General features: G+C 41.4%; 1 protein-coding gene across 1 annotated transcript in view; it reads right to left on the bottom strand.

Annotated features, from left to right (window-relative positions):
- CTNNA3 (catenin alpha 3) overlaps window positions 1–13,549 on the bottom strand; it is a 955,294-nt gene that overhangs the window by 341,707 nt on the left and 600,038 nt on the right. The window contains exon 9 of the mRNA XM_056849344.1: window positions 4,388–4,480. Coding sequence (XP_056705322.1) covers window positions 4,388–4,480 — 93 coding nt within the window. The remainder of the gene's footprint in view (window positions 1–4,387; window positions 4,481–13,549) is intronic.

Genomic DNA, 13,549 nt, shown 5'->3' with positions numbered 1-13,549 from the left:
TATCTGTAATCTGGAGATAAATGGTAATTCCAGGAGATCTCCAGGCACCGCCTGGAGGTTGGCAACACTAGGCTGAGATCATGTGGGAGGTCTCATACTTACTTCCCATGACAGTTCTCTGACAAAACTGGCATCAGAAGTAGCTGAGTTCCAAACTCTCACGTAACCACAGGGGCTCTTTTTATTATGTTTCTATGTAAATGCATAAAAACAAACAATGCACAGCAACAAACCAATTACAAAACAACAAAATATACTAAACCAGCTCAGGCTACCACTCGGGGGCCATTACTGAACTCCATACTCCTTTATGCCAGTCACAGCATTGTTCACCAATAGTCACACATGAATTCTATAACCCCAAAACGTATTCATTAAGTGGTCCTGATTATACAACACTGCTAATAACTGTGAACATACATTTTCCTGTGGCTTGATATTATTTCCAGTATTTAATGCATTTTCATTAATCCACCACAAAATGCTGTGTAAGTACTATTCCCCACCCTAAACTTAATTCTACCAGCTAATTTATACATTAACTTCACAAGCCACATTTTAACAAGCCATTCTCCTTCCATGGGCTTTTATTATGCATCCATTTTTATATTTTTTTGCAGTTTAGCACAACGCTTTAGCTGCTTACTGATCATTCATATAGTAGTCTTCTAAATTTCTTTTTAATACAACACCTTAAATCATGTAATGATTAAAGTGTTTTAAAAAAACACTTGAGTAAAATTAAGAATAATGCCCATAATTTCTTGTACCACCTTAGTATGAAAAAGGTTCTATTTTCTTCAGCATTTATAGTTGGACACTGAATGAGATTATCCAAAGCTTTTATTTATTTTGCTATCTGTATCCTGCTTTTCTCCCCAATGGGGACCCAAAGCAGCTTACAACATTATTCTTCTCTCCACCATTTTATCCTCACAACAAGACTGTGAGGTAGATTAGGCTGAAAGAGAGGGGGAGAGAGAGTGGCCCAAGGTCACCCAGTGAGCATCCATGGCACAGTGGGAATTTGAACCTGTGTCTCCCTGATCCTAGTCCAATGCTCTAATCACTACGCAGCACTGGCTTTGAAGTTGGGTGTCACAGTTTCATTCACTAAGCCTTCAGAAGCTGTATCTTAGGACACTGCCTAGATGTAGTGGTCAAGTTAATGAAGGGAAGCAAGATGGAACTGAATCCAATCAAGATAGAAGTAATGCTGATAGGGAATAAGGAAGTGATGTACCATTACTTGATAGCAAGAAGTTATCATGGAAAGTAACAGATTGTGGCAAGACTTCAGGGATTGTTAGATCCTCCCTTACCAATGGAAAAAAACAAATTGCAAAGGTGGGAAAGACTGCCTTTCCCCCCATCTTTATCAGATCATCTCTCCTTGACACGGCTGACCTTGATATGCCCATCCCTGCATCTGTAAATATTAGGCCCAAATAACAGAATCTCATAACTATTGGTGTAACTAATATACTCACATTTCTGTATTTCTGGAAACTACCTGAAGTCTTGATGACTACAGATATTAAAATCTGTTAAAACTGTGAAGCCAATAAAGGGGTTTCAGGATATATTCAAAATAAATGAATAAAATAATGGCCCCATTGCCAGCAGGGAGGCCCAGATGCCAGTCCAGCAGCATCGCCCCGGGATGTCGGCTGGGCTTTCCTCTGGCATCCCACTGGCGTAAAGGCCTGTGCCAGCATTCTGGGAGGCGTTCTGGCATCCTGGGGGCATCTCAGGGTGTGCCGGGGGCAGAGCTGCCTGTAGGCAGCTTCCTGTCCCTGTTCAGCCCGGAACGCCAGTGGTGAGAATGGCTTTGTTGCGACTGCTTTTTAGCAGGCACAGCATTGCTGTTCTCTATGGGGCGACAAGCCCCATTTTTACAAAACAAAGCCTCTAAAAGGCTCTCTTTTTTTTCTTTCTTTCTTTCTTTTTTGTCTTTTGGCTGCCATGAAATGACTTTGGAGGCACCATGCCGCCTCCAGCCACCAAAAACTCAGGAACGGGCTGAAAGAATCTTTTTCCTTGGTCCCTCCACTTCTTAACTCATCTGTACCTCCTACCTCAGCCTATCCATCCTTTTCTCAGATCCCTGTTTCTTAACCCACTGCCTACACTGACTCAGCCTTCAACCACTCTCTTGGCTAACCACTCCAATAATCTTAGTTTGACAATAAATATACAAGGTTGGATCCAGTGACTCTTTTCTCCTAAGGTGGATCCAGTGGTTCCTCTTTTATGCTTTCCTCCAGTGGAGAAAGTCATTCTCCAACTATTGAAGGAATTCATCCATTGGAGCAAGTCCTTCTTCATCAGGGAAAGATGAGCAGAAGGGAGTCCAGTGGTCTTCAAATTTCTGACCAATGTCATACACAGAAAATATAGACTTTATGCTAGAATTCATAGGCTTTACATTACATATAGGCTTTACACTAGAATTCATGAGTATGCTGGCTACTAATCAATTAGAATATAAATACAGAAAGTCATTTGCTCATCCCCAAGATCCAGATTTCTCTGGTAATTTGCTTTGTGCACATAAAATAATCTTCAGGCACACTACCTATGAAGAATACACACAGAGAGACATATATAATATATAAATCCATGTTCATCTAATTTATGCTATGAACATTTTTTTAACTTTAGGAAATGTATATTCTGTTCAGAAATACTAAAACTGTTATTATTCAAATGAATAGGACCTAAAAGTTCAAGATTGTCTATAATTCAGACTTCCATACTTTGATTATTATCTTTCCAAAACCAGAGTTACAATAAAGAAATTCACACACTGCACAATAGCAAACAAGGTTGAACACATATCTTTGGTCTCCAACTGCTCCTTTACAACTCAACTCAATCTAAGTACATAATGCATATTGGAGGCAAAAAAAAATGTTGTTAAGAGAAAAACTCTTATTTCCTCTTTACCCATTTTCTTCCTGAAATCCAACAATCCTTTTCCTTTCCTCTTTTTAAGAATTTTCTAATCAAGGCCATTTTGATCAAAGAAAAATCAAAATTGGGGGGGGCAGGAAGGGAAGTTGTGCAAAATTTAAAAATTTTACTCTGTAGATGCTCAGAGGAAGGCCATGTCTCCCCAAACTTTCATATCCTCCTGCCAGAGCACCACCCTGTGGTGTGTAACATAAAACAACTGCAAAGGCTGAAGTTACAAAAGGGTGCATTGATTTCTAGTTGAAGAAAAATGAAAAAGAAATCCATCCTTTAAAGGAGAAAAAAGAGAATAAGAGGAATCAGTGGCTGTATTTTAAAAAGTGAATTTTGGAAAAAGATATCCCCCTCCCCATGACATCACATGGACCAATTTCAATTGGACCAATTTCCTTTCACCTTTCTCCACCTGGCTCCTTCAAACACCTCAAAGCCACTTCTGTCTTTGAGGATACAGCCCATGTCAGCCTAATGAGGGATTTTCAGGGCAACATACAGTCTAGTTCTGTAAAAATGAAGTTTCATATTAAACTCCTACTACTATTAATATATGATCAAAGTAAAATGTGCTTTTAAATACAAAGGTGTGTTTTGTTAGGCCTGTGCATGAACAACATCAACATATTTGCATTTTAATTTATTAACTAATAAAAATAGGTCAAAGAGAACTTCCTCCAGGAAACCAAAGTGAAAAGTGAAACAGAAGGGACCCATTGCTTCCCTCCAGTATTAAGGAGCAGGGGAGGTGGTTTAGTGGCAGAGCCCCAGTGTTGCAAGCAAAAAGGTCCCAAGTTCAATCTTTACCATTTCCCGTTAAAGGATTTCAGGTTGCCAGGATTAGGAAAAAAATTCCTCTGCTTAAGAGCCTGAAGAGTCTGAGCAGACAACACTGAGTTGGATGGACTAATGGTCTAACTCAGTATAAGGCAGCTCCTTATGTTCTGTGTTCACACCTGCATGATAGACGTTCTGCTTCTTTTAACTCTCACTGCCCAGTTTAGATCTCTCTGTCTTTGAGCAGGCAAAAGGGATTTAAAGTACACAAGAGTTAACCATGGATTTCTACTCTAAGAACTCACAATCTTCAGGGCAGGGAGAGATAAAGGAGGTGAAGCCCACAGAAAGCAATGCTCCTAACCCTTTTTAATGGGATTACACTGGTCAGATAGCATAGAAGGACAAGGTAGCAAGATGCTACTGTCAGGAAGACAAGACATTCTCTGCACATTGGAAGCTGTGCAGTTATGTTAGATACTCATACCTTAGCTATTCCTCTATACCATTTTTGTAAATACTAGCAACTGAATCATTTATTATATAATATTTTCCCTTTACACATAGACTGCCAAGGAGAAAGTTATACAAAATTGAAGATTATGGCATGCATGTGGCATGCTTATAGGAAGCAAAATACCTGGGGGCACAAAGTCTCCACATGACTGGCTGCCGTTTGGACAATTTTAATTCCATCTTCATTCGTTGATTGCGAGCAAGCAAGATTAGCCACCTGGGGTGGAAGGGAAAGACAAAATTTACACATTTCTCCCCAATAGTTACACTGTTTCATTAGGAAGTTATTTTCATAACTGAACGGAACCATCCCTCCCTCATGCAAGGCTTTCACTGCCATTCGATTCCAGACAATGCCCTCTATGTATTTAGAAGGGTGATTTTCCAAGATGCCAATCACAAGTAGATGCCAATCTGTGGTCAACAGGAAATTGAGGCTGCCTGCCACTATCTGTTATATTGCTCAATTTATACTTTGCCTAAGGAGAAACATTTATTGTCATTTATTGCTAGAGTGACAGAAGGATGTGACCTAAAGAAAATCTGTGTGCTGTTAAATAATGAGGAAAATATGTCATGGCTGTTTTTTGCTGTAGCCCCACAGAAGCTAAGGAGACCGTTTATTCAGTCCCCTAACTTGCTGACATGAACGCCATGACACCGAGTGTCTTGATATATTTTATTTTGATTTTTCTTTAGACTGGAATTTTTACCCATTTATTGATGCACTGTGTAAGGTCCTTTGATCCAACGAACAAACAAACAAACAAACATATTGACAGGGTTGGACATTATGGGTTGAATCCGAAGGCGGTTTTCCAACCAATGTTAAGTCACTTCTGTCACTTAAGGGGGCGATTTTTGCCAATTCCCCCTCCTCCTACAGCCCACTGACATTCCCAAAAAACAGCACCTGAAAGACACAGGATCCTCATGAACAGTACTGGGGGGCAAAGTGGGGGAACTAGTAAAAGGCACCTCCCCCCATCCTATGGGTAAGTTGTTTTGTCTTGTGGAAACCACACTTCAGACCCGCAGCAGATTGAGTGTGGCAGAATGAGCCATACCTCTTCATACGGTGGGGGAGAGATGGGGTCAGCTTCTCAGTGCTTCCTGGCGTAAAAGCTCCCTGCAAATACAGAATAAATTCTGTCCTAGCCTTTGTTGCGCTATGTTGCGCTATATTACAGGAAATATCAACGTATGGAAATGTTTATAGGCCATTAAAGGTTTGAATTTTTGTATGGACATTTTTTGGGAGAAAGAGCTCCTTCCCTCCAATCTGAAGTGGTACAGTCCACACTACCTCCTCAATGATGTTGCCGCCACATTCATCTGCATGTACAGCCAGGCTGTTGAATGACTTATCTGGGGTCGTTTCAACACTTACTATTTTCAAAGTGTAATAAAACGTCATATCTGTGTGTGTTGGCACCAAAACCCTTCCGTTTGGTCTTGGAAATGATTTTCAAAGTGTGTAATGTCCGTGCTTTCAACAAATGCTTATATGACGATGTATTTCCTTACTCTGTTTCAAAGATGACAATCCCAGGAGTGCGGACAAGTTGGAGACACTACTCATTTCTCTGCCCTTCTGTTGGCAACATCCACTGAAAAGCCTTTCTCCTCCCATTCTACCTTCCCCCTCCCCTCTCCATCCACCAATCATTTTCTTTGCTTAAATTTTTTTTCTTAACTGCATTCGGTCTACCAAAGGAACGTTGGAGCGTTGGACTAACCCTGTTGATTTGTGCAGGGTCCTGATTAAAAAAAAAAAAATCTGATCTCTTATTTCCTTGAAATGCATTTTGTAACCTGTTCGTGGGATTTGGGGATGGCAGGGTAACGAGAGTTTCCCACTTGAGTGAGCTTGATAAAACTGGGAGTAAAGGGCAGGGAGAGAGGGGGCCAGCGCGCGCGAGAGAGCAGTTGGAGGAGGCTGCAGGGTCCTTTTAACTGGCAGCATGAGCGCTGCGTCCCCTTCTGCGAGCCGGCGGCAGCCATGGATTCCATGCACAACTCCACTTCGCAGGGCAGCACTGGTTGCTCTTTGCCTTTAAGGGCATTTCTCCGCAACGAGAACTAGTTCAGCGTTCTCTGAAAGGGTTCCCACACCACACAATCACACCATCTCCCCCCGTTCCTCCTGAACTTTTTTTAATTCATTGTATTTTGACTAGCAAAGGAACGCTGGAACGTAGGACTAACCCCCCTGAGGACGGTGGCTCTGAGATTAGCACTGTGATTAGAACGGCTCTGTGACTGTGTGTGGGAGGGGAGGGAATGTGCCTGCATGGACATTGTAGTTAGGGTCTTTCTATATGCCATGCAAATGAGGTGATTCACAAAGTGGCATACAAATATAAACAACACACAAACTAGCTGAGGAACGAGGAAACCCAGCCAATCACAGCCCACTTTTGCACCAATGCTAGAGTGCATGCACAAAAACAAAAAAAAGGAGAGGGGAAGAAGGGGGAGCATCTTGGGCATTCATGACATCACGAATGACACCACGCTCCCTCCCCCCGGAACATCTTTTATTTTACTGGGAAGTACAGACAGGGAAAAAACGTTCTCGGGTATAACATATACAGCGGTGAAAGTGGTGAAATGTGGTGAGAAATTTTGAATTCATAGCCAAACCTTGCAGATAGACCACAAGGATAATAAGCTGTAATGAAAGGTGTGGTAACAGCCTAACCAATATTAACCAAACCAATATTATAAAGATACCTTCAGTCTCTAAAGCTCCCTTCATGACAAGGAAAGATGACTTTTTAAGAGCCCATTTCTGGAACATTTCCAGTGCTGAGCGGAGCCACCTCCCCATCTTGTAAAACTGAAAGCAACTCAAGAAGGATGTGGGATGAGAGACTCCAAACCATTTAAAATGAAATATTGTGCATTATAAACTGGAAGAAAGGTGCTCAGAAGCTCTGAGCATGCCAAATGTGAGCAATCTCTCGGGCTTTCTTTAATGAGGAGTCAAATTGGCTACAAACAGTTTAGATGTAACATTTGTCCTCTGTGAATTAAGAGAGAAATCAGCATTTCACAGAGTTACAATCTATTAATCTGAGGATTGTTTTTTAATATATCATACAGACCTTTGGTTTTCTCTGCTGCCTTCTACATCTTGTCTAATCCAAGAGCCTTAAATGTTACAGAGTGCCGCACTTGAAGAGGATTTACCCCAAAATGTGAACAGTCAGAAGAACCTTTTAGATACAAGTGTGGTATACTGAAGCATTCCTTTTATATGCCTTCAACATTTTGCTTTGCTTTAGTTTAGGGGGGAAAACTTTATCTATAGAAAGTCTGTCAACTACTGTCAAACAAAATGTTTTTAGCTTATCACAAACTGCTGAGATAATTTACTGGAGAGGGAGAGGAAATGAATGCTAGCAATGCACGCTGAACTTGCCAAAATGCAATTATAGCTTCAGAACATCTTCTGTGCAGATTGCTAGCATCTTTAATTATTGTTAAATTCTGAAAGAATATCTCATGCATAATCATTCCCCTCTATCGCTAATGATCCCATTAGGGATACAATCAAGAGGTAAAGAGCTTAATTACTTGCCCACACAAGATTTAGGTCTTATAAACAGGAGAAGAGTATAGTAGGATGAAGAACTGCATTTGGGCAACTGTAAAGTATAATTTTTACACGGCTGGGCATCATATGTAGACTCCTCAGAAATCCTTTATGAAGGAATCTTTCTTTCTTTTCTTTTTTTGGGGGGCAGGCAAGGGTGAAGTTAAACACTTCATAATGAATGAATAGTATTATTGCCAAACATAGTTATAGCAAATAAGACAATGTAAATAAGAAATCCAATCAGGATGGGAAATCTCATATAAGCACCCAATACAATTGAAGTTTTCCAAGGGAAAACTAGGTAATGTTTAAGGCTCATTGAGACATTTTGAAAGAAAAAAAAAATAGGTCACCAATTCACAGGCAAGCCTTTTGGGTTTGAAATAGGAGCTTCTCCCCTCACAGACACTGATCAATTTTGTCCTTTTCATTGACCAGTAGCAATTGTGTTCTCCGCTGCTGCTGGTTTCATGTTTCCACTGATCTTTAAACCCAAAGATCACAGAGTGAGGGCTTCAGATGATCACATAACTAAATCTCATTGGTGTCATCACAAAGCTGAAACAGCCATAGCAAAGAATTGCAAAATGCTATAAATCAACACTTACTTAACAAACCAATGAGAAGAATATAATCATAAACCTTGGTAATGATATGAAGAAAAATGATCATATAGAAAATCAGCTTCTAAGCAAGGGCAACACACCTCAGACCATGAAAACACCTAGGCAAGGCTTCTTAACACCAGAAACCTTAAGAAAGTAATTAGCTCCAGGTTTAGAAAGAATTTGATAACATTATGAAAGTAGTCCTTATTCCATAGTATTAAGAAAAAAACTGAATCAATCCTACTAATTAAAAAGAGGACAAAAATGCAGCCAATTTCTAACTGATCACAAACAAAGCAACCCTTCTCAGTTCAATTACTTCAACCCTGACTTCAATGGTCCCTATACAAGTCTTTTTTTTGCAAAAATATGAATGTTAACTTTAAAAATTGATTCTGTATTCTATTTATTTATTTACTTCATTTATATCCCACCTTTCTTCCCAGTGTGGGCCCATACTGGCCTATATAATTTGCCTCACCTCCATTTTATCCGCACAACAACCCTGTGAGATAGGGTTGACTGAGTGTGTGACTGGCCCAAGTTCACCCAGTAAGCTTCCATGGCAAAGTGGGGATTCGAACTTGGTCTCCCAGATCCCAGTCCAACCACCACACCATGCCTACTGGGAAAAGCAGAGGGAGTGTACCAAGGCTGCTTGTTCAGAATTTTATCTTCCTCCCTATGGAAGGATGAAATCTATAAGGCAATAGTTGTAAACGATGGTTTTATTGTATGCCTAAAATATTTTATAGAAAGTTTTAGATAAAATATAAAACTAGAAAAAAAACTACAAATTGGAACAGATTCAATCAAATGGTATATGGGTAGGAGGATGAAATGGTTCCTTCTTTAAATAAAACAAGGGATTACGCTTTTCAAAGAATCAGTGCTGGAACTATACTGGAACAAGATAAGCAACATTCAGTGCTGTGATACATGTAAACTTAGAAATCCTGAATCTGTTGATGTTTGCACAGTTGCAGTACATTCAGTGGACTTAGAAAGGTGTAACTGTGCTTAGGATAGCACTGAAAGGACGTGTGTGTGTGTGTGTGTGTGTGTGTGTGTGTGTGTGTGTGTGTGTGTGTGTGGTGGAAAGTGCCAGCAAGTCGCAGCTAACTAGCCTGAGCATCACAACACCACAGGGTTTCCAAGGCAAGAGACGAAGAAAAGTGGTTTGCCATTGCCTGCCTCTGCATAGCAACCCTGGCCTCCGATCCAAGTACTAACCAGCAACACTGCTTAGCTTCCAAGATCTGATGATATTGGGCTAGCCTGGGCCATCCCTGTCAGTGCATACATTAGACAGAAGGGTACCTTTCATAGAGTCCACACCCCAAAAAATAAACTTGCTAAATTCATAGGGATGTCTTAAAATTATCCTTTACGCTAAGCAAAATCTCCAAACCACGTCCTTTGTAAGGAACTGGGCAACATTTTGGGACAAGCCGGGCCTATACAAAAGGGATGGGCTCCACTTGAACCAGGATGGAACCAGACTATTGGCGCGTAATATAAAAAAGGTGGCAGAGCAGCTTTTAAACTGAACCTGGGGGGAAAGCCGACAGGAGCTGAGAAGCATCCAGTTCAGGCAAACTCAGTGCATATGGACAAAGGGAAAATTGCTTCAGATTGCCCACATAGGAATTACTTAGACATAAAAGGGAATGGGAAAAAATCGAAAGAGAGAAACAGGCAAGTCGAAAGAGAGAAACAGTGTGGAGGTGTTTCTATGCTAATGCTAGAAACCTCCAAGCAAAAATGGGGGAATTAGAGTGCATGGTTTTAAGAGAAAACATATATATAGTGAGCCCTGACCTGGATGGCCCAGGCTAGCCTGATCTCATCAGATCTCAGAAGCTAAGCAGGGTCAGCCCTGGTTACTATTTGGATGGGAGACCACCAAGGAATACCAGGGTTGCTGTGCAGAGGAAGGCACTGGCAAACCACCTCTGTTAGTCTCTTGCCATGAAAACCCCAAAAGGGGTCACCATAAGTCGGCTGCGACTTGAAGGCACTTTACACACACAGTGAGCATTACAGAAACCTGGTGGAGTGGAGAGAACCAGTGGGATACAGTCATCCCTGGTTACAAACTGTATAGAAATGACAGGGAAGGGTGTATTGGAGGGGGTGTTGCTATGTATATCAAGGAAGGCATAGTGTCTAATAAGCTAGAGACCATAAAAAGGGCAGACTCATCCACAGAATCCTTAAGGGGGACAATTCCGGGCCACAAAGGAGATTCAGTACTGGGGACATTCTATCAGCCCCCTGACTAAATGGCTCAGAGTGATCTTGAGATGGAGAATGAAATTAGGGAAGAATGTAAAGGTAATGAAGTAGTAATAATGGGAGACTTCAACTTCCCTCATATTGATTGGATAAATGTATACTCCAGTCAAGCCAAAGAGATAAAAATTTTAGACATCCTAAATGACTGTGCCCTCGTACAGTTGGTCATAGACCCAACCAGAGGGGAGGCAATTCTGGATTTAATATTCTGTGGTGCTGCCAGTGACTTAGTGCGGGATGTGGATGTAGTTGAGCCAGTTGGCAATAGTGATCACAATGGCGGGAAAGTGACTGGGAAATCTCACACAATTACCTTTGACTTTAAAAGAGGGAGCTTCTCTAAAATGAGAAAACTGGTAAAGAGGAAGTTGAAAGGAACAGTTAGGAGGGTTAAATCTCTGGGAAAGGCTTGTGGGTTACTCAAGACCGGTGTCGTGAGTCAGCCTGAGAATTACTCTTCAGAGGAAGAGGAGACTGAACAAGCTCTCACTCCCTCTCAAGAGATAACACCAGAACAGCAAGATGGGGCCTCTGAGCCAGAGGATCGGCCGGCTGAAACAAGAGAACAGGGAAGAGAAAGCCTTTCACCTTCAGGGTCTCCTCCACCAGTGGAGAGAAGGAGAGTAAAAGGCAGAATGGCATTGCAGCAAAGGAGAAAGTCAGCCCGGCTTTTGGACAAAAGACGTAAGTTGGCGCAGGAGGAATCAGAGTCTGAAACCGACAGTTGAGCTGAAACACCTGGAGAGTCACGAAGGCAATATAAGCAAGACTGACCGTTAAGTGCCTCGTGGGAGCAAATGTTATTGCATGCTGACTGTCTCTTATCTTGAGAAGCTTCATTTAGGAGTCCGGTTTGCCGTGGTGTTGAACTTGGAAGAAAGCCGTGCCTGCAGCCAAGACCTTAAAGGTGAGGAACTTGTATCTGTCTGTGATCTTGTTCCTGTATTGTGTTAAAGAGCTGCCGGCCCCTCCCGGCAAGAGTAAAATACGCGTCAGGTCCTGCTTCCTCCAGCATTGATAAGTTGCTGTGTGGGAAGCAGAGACTCAGACCTGCCTGTACGCAACAACCACATTACTAGAGGCTCAGCTAGCTTGTATACCGCAGGTCAGGAAAGGTAGTAATAAGTCCAAGAGGTCACCACCATGGCTAACGGGTAAGGTGAAGGAAGCAATTAGAGGGGAAAAGGTCTTCCTTCAGAGACTGGAAGGTTTGCCCAAACGAGGTGAACAGAAGCAAACACAAACTTGCACAAGGGAAATGCAAGCAGATAATGAGAGATGCAAAAAAAGATTTTGAGGGGCATATTGCTAAACACATCAAAACAAACAATAAGAAATTCTTTAAGTATATTAGGAGTAGGAAACCAGCTAGGGAAGTGGTTGAACCATTGAATGACAATGGGAGTAAAGGAACTCTAAGGGAAGATAAAGCGATTGCTGAAAAACTAAATGAATTCTTCTCATCTGTCCTCATTGTTGAAGATACAGGACAGATTACTTCTCCTGAACAGAGATTTTGGAGAGGGGGAAATGAGGAACTGAGGCAAATAGTGGTAACAAGGCAGGAAGTCCTAGAACGTCTAGACAAACTGCAAACTAACAAGTCACAGGGATCAGACGGTATTCATCCTAGAGTTCTTCAAGAACTCAACTGGGAAATTGCTGAACTTCTAACAAAGATATGTAATATGTCCCTTCAATCAGCCTCTGTACCAGAGGACTGGAGAATGACCAATGTAACTCCCATTTATAAAAAAGGTTCCAGGGGGACCCAGGAAATTACAGGCCAGTTAGCTTAACGTCTGTTCTGGGTAAATTAGTGGAAAGCATTATTAAAGATAGAATTGTCAAGCATATAGAAGGGCAAGGTCTTTTGGGCAAAACCCAACATGGCTTCTGTAAGGGTAGGTTCTGTCTCACTAACCTATTAGAGTTTTTTGAAAGCGTCAATAAGCATGTGGACAGGAATGAGCCTGTGGATATTGTGTATTTGGATTTCCAAAAAGCTTTTGACAAAGTCTCCCACCAAAGACTGCTAAGCAAACTTCATAATCATGGGATAAGAGGACAAGTCCTATTATGGACTGAGACCTGGCTGAAAAATAGGCAGCAGAGAGTAGGAATCAATGGTCAGTTCTCCCAATGGCGGGATGTGAGCAGTGGGGTGCCTTAGGGATCTGTGTTGGGACCGGTGCTTTTCAACCTGTTCATCAATGACCTGGAGTTGGGGTTAAACAGTGAAGTAGCCAAGTTTACAGATGACACCAAATTATTTAGGGTGGTTAAAACAAAATCAGACTGTGAAGAGATCCAGAAGGATCTCTGCATACTGGAAGAATGGGCATTAAAATGGCAAATGAGATTCAATGTGAGTAAGTGTAAAGTGATGCATATTGGAGCAAAAAAATTCAACTTCACATATACACTGATGGGATCTGTGCTGGCAGTGACAGATCAAGAAAGGGATCTTGGGGTGGTAGTGGATAGCTCAATGAAGATGTCAACAAGTACATAGAAGGCATTCTCGGTTACAAAATTATATATGACCCTAAACTATACCTACTGAATAAAACTCCAGACAGCATCGACAAAGACCAACAAGACATGTTAAAAAAATTAATTATAGCCGCAAGGATAGTTCTAGCATCGCTATGGAAAACTAATAGAATTCCACAAATCGAGACTTGGATTGATAAAGTATACGAATATATCACAATGGCACAATTAACTGAAACACTACAGAAAGAAACTCAAAAACAAAATAGAGAAAAATGGA

This window comes from Euleptes europaea, chromosome 5 (genome assembly GCF_029931775.1).
Source record: "Euleptes europaea isolate rEulEur1 chromosome 5, rEulEur1.hap1, whole genome shotgun sequence".
Lineage (NCBI taxonomy): Eukaryota > Metazoa > Chordata > Lepidosauria > Squamata > Sphaerodactylidae > Euleptes > Euleptes europaea.
The sequence above is the reverse complement of the archived record's forward strand: the minus strand, read 5'-3'. Positions and strand labels throughout refer to the sequence as shown.